The sequence below is a fragment of the Citrus clementina genome, unplaced genomic scaffold, assembly GCF_000493195.1.
Source record: "Citrus clementina cultivar Clemenules unplaced genomic scaffold, Citrus_clementina_v1.0 scaffold_9, whole genome shotgun sequence".
Classification (NCBI taxonomy): domain Eukaryota; kingdom Viridiplantae; phylum Streptophyta; class Magnoliopsida; order Sapindales; family Rutaceae; genus Citrus; species Citrus x clementina.
This window is the reverse complement of record NW_006261964.1, coordinates 2382055-2390717: the sequence shown is the minus strand read 5'-3', so window position 1 is coordinate 2390717 and position 8663 is coordinate 2382055. Positions and strand designations below refer to the sequence as shown.

At 32.9% G+C, this 8663-nt stretch overlaps 1 protein-coding gene across 1 annotated transcript; it reads right to left on the bottom strand.

The window, feature by feature from the left end:
• Nucleotides 1-233: 233 nt before the first annotated feature.
• Nucleotides 234-3898, bottom strand: LOC18032331 (sugar transporter ERD6-like 16). Its single transcript, XM_006419666.2, has 16 exons — nt 3521-3898; nt 3123-3185; nt 2940-3029; nt 2706-2831; nt 2485-2626; nt 2317-2381; nt 2145-2237; nt 1983-2063; nt 1792-1876; nt 1652-1698; nt 1503-1565; nt 1346-1405; nt 1203-1256; nt 1023-1082; nt 815-929; nt 234-716 (listed from the first exon to the last, which is right to left on the bottom strand). The coding sequence occupies exons 1-16, from the start codon at nt 3728-3730 to the stop codon at nt 598-600; spliced, it is 1473 nt and encodes a 490-aa protein (XP_006419729.1). The 5' UTR covers nt 3731-3898; the 3' UTR covers nt 234-597.
• Between the last annotated feature and the right edge of the window lie 4765 nt (nt 3899-8663).

Here is an 8663-nt window from a genome sequence, read left to right as displayed (position 1 = left end):
GGTTAATGTATATATAACAAAATAAAAGTGATACCGTTATAATTTTTCAGTAAAAATATCCAATTAGTGATTTTCATTTTATGAGTTAACCCCAATACTTTTGTTATTTACAACTCTCTCAGAAAGCATAGGAAAAATTTTGTCTAGGACTCGGATATTTTATATTTGCCATTCTGATTATTTGTATGAGTGTATTTGCTTCATCAATGAAAGTATTTAATGCAATTTTTAGCTTCTTGACAAAGAAACCCGTGCTTCAACAAGCTTTATTATTTAATGCCTCAGCAGCAACTAAGCTACAATATGAATTGGGTAGAAGACGTTTCCCCTGCTTCCTTTCAACAAGTATTACAAGCTCAATAGCTCATGTATTGATGATGTTGGCACAAGTCAAAGATACTGCTGAATTGCTCCGTCTCTGAGTCTCCAGATAAGTCGGCTGATAATTCAAGTTGTGTGCATCTTCTTGTAGCTGTGTTCTAACTGGAATTGATGTTTAACCGAATTGAGAAAGAAACTTGTGCCAATATCATATCGATTTGCCGAGGATGGTCTACAAATGCTATCTATTCATTCAGCTTTTTAAGGTTTCATTCACTATGATTTGTTGATGCTAGCCTGAATTTGCTCTAGTGTCTTTCCTTTGGTTTCAGGGACAAATTTTGCCACGAATAAGACCGTAATCACAGAGAAGGCAGAGTAGATAAAGAAGGTGCCTGAAACAAAATTGAACATATATGCAGTGATCAGTTTAGAAAAAAGGCGTGCTTCCAATTGACTCTTTGGTGCTAAGTTAAAAAAATTTCATATTCACCCGAGGAACTCCAGCTCATAAGGAAGTTGAAAGTATACGAAACTGCCCAAGCACCTGACCAGTTCACTAACACCACCAAGCTTCCAGCCACTCCTTTAATGTTTATGGGAAAGATCTGCCGTGAAAAATGGTTTTAAGATTATTATAGGAGAAAAATGGATAGTCCTGGTGTTTCTTTCCCCTGACAGAAATGACTAATGAAGCTTACCTCAGACATTATCACCCAAGGAACAGCTCCAAATCCAATTGAGAAAAATGCTATATAAATCTGATCTCAAGGGGAGATGAAGAAACAAAAGTAAGAAAAAAAGTTCTCCTCCAACTTAAGAGTAGAATAGAATGTATTATATCAAAACCATATCATCAGCTATAATGGCTCATCACGTACCAATATACCACCAACAGCTAATACCGGCACCCAGTCAAGGAACATGTTTTGGCCCTGGTTAAAACAACCATGAAGTAAGTTTAGCGCAAGTGGCAAGAACTAGAGAAAATCGTTTCAGTGATTGTGGATATTTGGTGAATTACCTTGAGAAAAAAAGAAGTTCCAGCTAGGAAGCAACCTAAAAACGTTCCAGCTGCAGAAATCTGAGTATGCAATAGCATGTTTTGTTGTCATTAAAATGCTTTCTTTCTCACTGATTAATTCTTATACTTTGTGAATACTATTAGCGGTAGTAATTACCATAATAAGTGGTCTTCTTCCTGATTTATCCATAAGAAATGCACCTACTACAGTAATCGGAACCTGCAAATTCAATTTCAGATTTATTAAGTTTTAAATTGAGAATCTTATATGATTGGGTTCTTGAGCCAGTGGCAGAGACTAGATACCTGGACACAAGCATAAAGTATAGTTCCGAGTTTGCCAGAAGAAAGACCTGTAATTTACAGAACCAGATTTAAGTTTCAACAAGAAAGATTAGAAATAAATAGCAATCAAAAGTAAGTTAAAAATAAGGGATAGCACTTACCAGCTTGCACAAAGGTTTCACTTGTATAGAATCCAATTCCATTAATTCCAACAAACTGTTGTAATACCATCAATGACACCCCAATCTAAATCACAGAGTATGAAGCATGTCAGGACAAAATGAAAAATTTTGATGGACAAACCATCTTAACCTAACATTAATTTGATCAGTAAGATAATGAATTTACTTACAATCACAGAGCGGATATATTTGCTTTTGAACAGATCCCGGATACTAGCTTTTGGAAGGCTTCGAAGAGTAAGGATATAAACCTGCAGAGAAACATAATCTTGGTTTCTCAAACAAATAAAATTACAGGCTTTTAAGGAAGTTCTGTAGTTTAAGATAAGTACTTGGATTTCAGCTGCTTCGCGAGTAATATCGGCATCTTTGCCACGAAGTTTTCGCAGAGCAACCTGAAATTCTTTGTCAAGTCCAACCTTTGCCTGCATCAACAGTTTTCATTTAGTTTTTCTCATCGAGAACAAAGGGAATAAATCTTCAAAACTATAATCAAAAGCTCACCAGCCATCTAGGGGACTCCGGAACAAAGCACAGACCCACAAGCAGCAAAACGCATGGAACAAGTCCTTCAATTGATCAAAACCAACAGTTACTCCTTTGTACGTTATTATATAGATTACTTTTTAATATAATTCCTTCTTCAACAATTAAATTCAAACATTAGCTTACCAGTCAGAGCCAGAATTCTCCATGGAATGATTGATCCTATTATGTACGCAACTGAAGATCCAGTAACAATAAGGAGCTGATTCAATGTTGTAAGTAGTCCACGGAGATTCCTCGGTGCTATTTCAGCTATAAATATTGGAACCTATATGTCCATTTTTCAAAATTTTCAGAATCCAAAAACAGTATAAAACCAATCTAGGAATAAGTTATCAAACACTTACCACATAAGAGAAAACTCCAATCCCATATCCTGTGAAAAATCTTCCAATGTCAAGTAACAAAGATCCATTTGAGAAGTATACAGCTAGCCACCCAGTGATGCAGAAACAAGCTGAAATTCTCATTGCCTGTAGTCAAGAAGATACCCAAAAAATTTTAAGCATGAATCTAGGAGATAGCTAAGCGTGCAGTTGAAAACTTTAAATCAATGTTCCAAAATGAACAATTGAACATACCCCTTTGCGACCAACAATGTCCGCAATTCTTCCACTTGTTATGGCACCGAGCATTGCACCAATTGTTAAAATTGAACCAAATGTTGAGAACTGTCATTTGATAAAAATTATATTAGTGGCAATTCTAATGAAAGAAATTATGATAAACTATTGGAAAAGGAAGAAGAGAAACAGAAAGCTAACCTCTGCTAAAGACAGATGAAGATCATCCCTGACAGCTGACTGAGTGGGAGCTGAATAGCCCACCTGCCAAAAGAGTTAACTTAAGCTAAAACAAACCTTTTTTTTTTGGGGGGGGGGGGGGGGGGAATTTTGGTTCCTAATCAAATGACAAAACAAAAAAAACAAAGAAAAAACAACCAAAAAAAAAAAGGATTTAGTAACGAGAACCAAGAAATTTGCTCAAACAAGCCAGGAAGGACACTCTGACACTGAACATAAAATAGAAATGAAAACATTAAAAACAGAAAGATTCAAGAGTACTGTTTCTGTTTCTGGAAGCATTTCCTGAGCTGATCAAGCCCTGACACTGATTAAGACTTAACAGACAGAAGCTAAATATAAAAAAGTAAAGTACTTACACAAGAGCCAAATTCAAAAGAGGCACAAACAGCAACAAATGTGCTTAACAAAACCATCCCTACTGATCCCCCATTGTTTTCCTGATCATCATCTTCGTCTTGATAGCTGACAACTTTCCCTTCTTTCTGTATGAATGGCTCCTCCAAATCCTCAAGCCCGTTTATCACAATCTCACCATTTTCAACATCTTTGCAATGCCCGATTGCCATTTTTTTAATTTTATTTTTTATCTAGCTCCAAAAGAATTATCAGTATATGCAGAGAAATAAAAAGAAAGCAAATAAAATGGCCTCAACTCGCTCTGCATGCAGAAGGGTTTTGTGCCGGGGGTTTTATATACTACTCGTAGTCGTAGCAATGAAATTATCTAGCCAAGTGGGAAGATATTTTTGGATTAAACAATTTTTGTCTTTTATAATAATAATAATACAGGATGGGTATAAAACAAAAGATGCACAGTTTGAGAAAGTCTGCGAAGTTTGGAATCCATGTGGGAGGAAAGCTGTCACTGACGTGGTGATTGGAACGCCACAGCAGGGTTCATGAAGGTGCCAGGTCCAGAAGCAAACACTGAATTGTGAATGGCCAGCAGCAAAATTGCTCAATAATTTATTTGCATATTATATCTGCAATTACGTGGATTCGACTCGGACTGATGGGCAAGACGTATTGGAAAGTGCAAAAAAAATCTCATTGCGTGACAGCAATGACTGCAGAATTTTGCCATTTCTGCTGTCGGGAGACGTTTTCGTAAAACTGTTGGAACTGATTTTTAATTTTAATTAAATTTGTTTCTAATTATGGAGGCGGCTTTGCGGTGGTCGTAGACGTGCAGTTTTAGCATTAAGAAGATCAATTACTAGTTTTTACTTCTTCAAAATGATAAGTATACCCGAATCAACAAGACTTTTGCAATACAGATCAGGCCTTAAAATTACATAGTAGTTGAGATTAATATTTTATCAATACCATAAAATATCCGAAATTACGAGAATGTAATGTTTACGTTTTTTTTAAAACATGCGAATGTTTACACTGAAAAAAAAAATATTTCATGCACTTCATATAATATATTATTTGGTGGCAATTAAGATTCAATATTTAAATAATGGAGTGGTTTTTAAGAATGTTTATTTAGTTGGCCACCCGAGTTCAAAAATATTGAGAGAGATAATGGGCTAAAAAATTAATTTAGACTTAGCTCGCTTATTTTTAAAAAACAAAAATAAACCAAATAAATTAAATCGTTGAAGTTCTAAGTTTTTTTGAAAGAAAAAGGTAATTGAACTATATAACACTACATTAAAAAAATATTAGGGTCATCGTGAATCATGTGTACGGTTTATATATTATGTTCAACCCGTTAATTTTATAACAGTGACATTTTTTTTTTAATTTTATTGTTAGACAACGAGATTGAGATAAATAATAATCCTACGATGTGGGTATAATTTTTTATTTTAAATTGATAGAATTAACCTCTGGAGCTTCCTTTTTCTCCTGTGAAAGTAATCTTTTTGTGTATTCTCAAAAAGAAATAATCTCTAATCACGCTTAAAGGAGATCATTTTGTTTGTTGTTAGTGAAAGATGTGGTGATGTGAGAGCCAGTTGCTTTTAATCGGTGAAACACCAAATCAACCCCACCAAACGAATTTCACCAAAAATGGTGCTCGATTTAGTTAATTACAAAAGATTTTCATCTGAATAAACAAAGTGATCAAAAATTCAAAACCAGCAAATCTCTCCCCTTCATAACGAATTTCATTTCAATCATTTAATTGCTAGTATTGGAATTACGCCTCGCCAGCTTTCTTTTGAAAATTTTCAAGATCTGACAGGTTCAATCATTAATCCTAGCTTTAGCAGATAACGATGTCACCCACCAGTTGATTCGACACCGACGTACATGCATAAAAGGAAATGAAAATGAGGTACGTGAAAATTAAAATTAAACCACTTTATTACTATTGCTGTTATGGAGTTATTATACATCACCATAAGCCGAAATATTGGAACCCCACCTAAGAATGATTGGAACCGAATAAGGCATATCTACTTTTAAATGATTTGATGAAGTTTTCTCTTAACAATAATACAAAAGACTTGAATTCAAATAGCTCATACTACTGAAATCTCAACTAATGTTAGTTTTTATTTGGGATTAAAATTGAACAGTTGTAGTTTAAAAGTTAAAGTAATAACGTGTTTAGTAAACACTAACTGCTGTAGTTGGAGATTAAAGTTGGACAGTTGTATATTAAAAGTTACAGTACTAACGTGTTTAGTAAACACTAACTGCTGTAACTTAAAAGTTACGTTACTATAAATTTTCATCTGTATAATAAAAAAATTATTATATCTTTAATAATTTTATAAAAATTATTATTTAAAATTTATATTTACTATATACTATTAATTTTTATTTTATAACTACAGTTTACTGTACTTTATTAAAAGGTATCATATCTTAATCTCAAACAAGACCTTAATTAATTAGGATTATTTAATATTATTATTTTTTCTATCTCTTTAGCTTCCTGTAATACTCGCAGCCATACATGTAAAGTGCTATTAGGTCATGTTTGTTTGCCTTACATTAATTTAGGACCTTACAATTAGGAACTAAAAAAAAAACATTATGTTGTCGTGACGCTTTGTTGTTATAAGTAAATGAACAAAGGATGAACAATTAGCTGTAAATGACTCATCACAATATGATCTCCTTACATTGACGATATCATAATGCAAAGTGGCCTAATTATGGCATTAGGAGTTTGTTGGGATCTGTTTTAATGAAATCCAATGCTAAAATTTACTCCAATGGAAAAAAGATGCGTCTATTCCCCAATATGAAAAGTTTTATTCTTACAATACGATGGCTTCCAATCATGAGCGGGCCAACAAAACAACACAAGTCGGACTGAATTGTCAAGTCTGACTCGGATCCTACGCAAATAAATCCAATCTAGACCATTGCTTGTCTCCTAACTTTTGTCTCCTAGCTTTTTGTACTGCACAAGACAACTACCTTCATTTAAGGGTTATTTTTAACCGGTATCGAAATGTTTCAACATATTTTACCGTGCACCCAATTGTTTTGATAAGTATTACTACACACCCATTCCGTTACTTTTTGCCGTTAAGTAAAACGGCATAAGCTATTATATATTGAAAAGCCTAAAATACCCTAAAATAAAGATGCCCTAAAATTTTAGGTTTTATTAGTTTTGCATTGCAGCCACCAACCACCATCTCTACAATCGGGACTCCATCAAGGGCTATGATTTTTGCAACCGCCATCCCCACCATCGTGACACCACCAGCAGCATCGTCGCCGTCTTGCCGCTACCAGCATCTCACGACTCTTGTGCGCCACCTATTTTCGCCGCCAAATTGCTTGCGCTTGCCGCAACCACGCTGCAGCTTGTGAAACTTAAGACGGCAGAGGAGAACAAAGGCGAACAACCCTTGTTGCCGGTCATCGGATTTCGGCAACAGCAAATTACCCTTGCATTGTTTTTGTTTTACATTTGAAATGGAGAAGAAAAAATTAAAAAGGAAAGGAAAACGGAGAAGGGAATGAATATAATTTTTATTATTTTAGTTCTTACATACTTATATTTCCTGTTTTACCCTTTTGATCGTTAAACTAACATAGAATTTTAACGTTTTGGGTGCGTGGTGATAGTTGTCAAAACAAGTGGGTGTACGATAAAAAATGTTGAAACATTTGGGTACTGGTTAAAAATAACCCTTCATTTAATAATGTTAATGGACGATTTTTTTTTCCAAAAAAAAAAAACAGACTATGTAAATAATATGCAGATCCTAATGTCCCCTTGAAAGAGAAATTTTCAGTGATTTTTAAGTGATTTTCAATTGCTTGGCCGCCCTACTACAACAGTTTCAATTGTCCATTTCATCGGACAAAATTCATATCTTACTTTAATTTTTCAATTTTAATAAATAAATAAATAAAGTGTTAACAAAACGAGATATAGAATTTTCCCAAGCATTCATAATACTCACAATTTAATTTTACTGATAATTTTTATGATATTGTGAAAATATATCTTATCTCATGATATAGGAAAAATGATAACTACATCCTCAAAATTCAAAAAAAGATCACATAGGCCCCCAAATTTTCAAAAGGGACACCAAGACCCCTTTTTTTATCATAATATCCTTTGAATTTAGTAATCAAAAAATTGATTTTAATTTTTTTAATTAATACAAATTTAATATAAATAAAATAATGTATCTAGCAGACTAATAATATTAAATTTTTTTTAACATTTAAAATAACATTAAAATTTTAAGTTATTATAATATTATTTTTGTATTTATTATAAATATTTTAAATAAACCTTTGGGTTAAATAGATTTTACAATTAACAAAATATATCCCTATTAATAGTATTAAAATTATTTTTAAATAATATTTTAAATAATTTTAATTTATTTATCTTAATATTATGTTTCTATTCATTATTAAAAATTACTTTAATATAATAAAATAGTTCTAATAGATTGTAACATATAGTTTTTTAAAATTTTAAAATTATTTTTAAATGCATATTTTATTACATTTATTTAATGCCATATTTCTATTTATTATAAAATCTTGGGGTCAATTTTTTTGGGTTTATAGAATTATAGGGTATTAAAAGGGTCTTGACGTCTCTTATTGAAAACTTGAGAGTTTTTGTGATCATTTCTCTAAATCTTAGGGGTGTAGGTGTCCTTTTCCCCATGATATAAATATACACACATACAATTGAGTTATGAAGCTCTTAGCATGTGAATATTATGTAAAATTTTCAACAAAAGGTGGGCAAATTTAAGTTGGATCAACTCATTAGGTTTCGAGTTAATTGGGTTAAGAAAAAAAGTAGTTCGAACTAAATCTGAACTTGTAATTTAATTAGATTCGATTATAGTTTGGATCATATTGAATTAGATTGGAAATTTGTGTCATAGATGTTTTATGTGTGCATGGAGTTTCAGATCGGGTTTGGCTTGATCCAATCTGATCGGGTTGGAACCTTCGTCCATACTCGATTCGAAACCGAATTTTTTTGTTGCGGTTGGATTGGTTTAGGTCATCCCTATCTCTCATATTATAAATTATGGAGAT

Bases quoted from the DNA above. Each gene is read 5' to 3' on its own strand.
- LOC18032331 (XM_006419666.2), bottom strand. From the start codon at position 3,730: ATGGCAATCGGGCATTGCAAAGATGTTGAAAATGGTGAGATTGTGATA. The intron at 3,186-3,520 runs GTAAGTACTTTA...CTCTTTTGGCAG, and splicing joins CTTTTGAATTTGGCTCTTGT to GTGGGCTATTCAGCTCCCAC. The intron at 2,832-2,939 runs GTATGTTCAATT...TCTTGACTACAG, and splicing joins ACATTGTTGGTCGCAAAGGG to GCAATGAGAATTTCAGCTTG.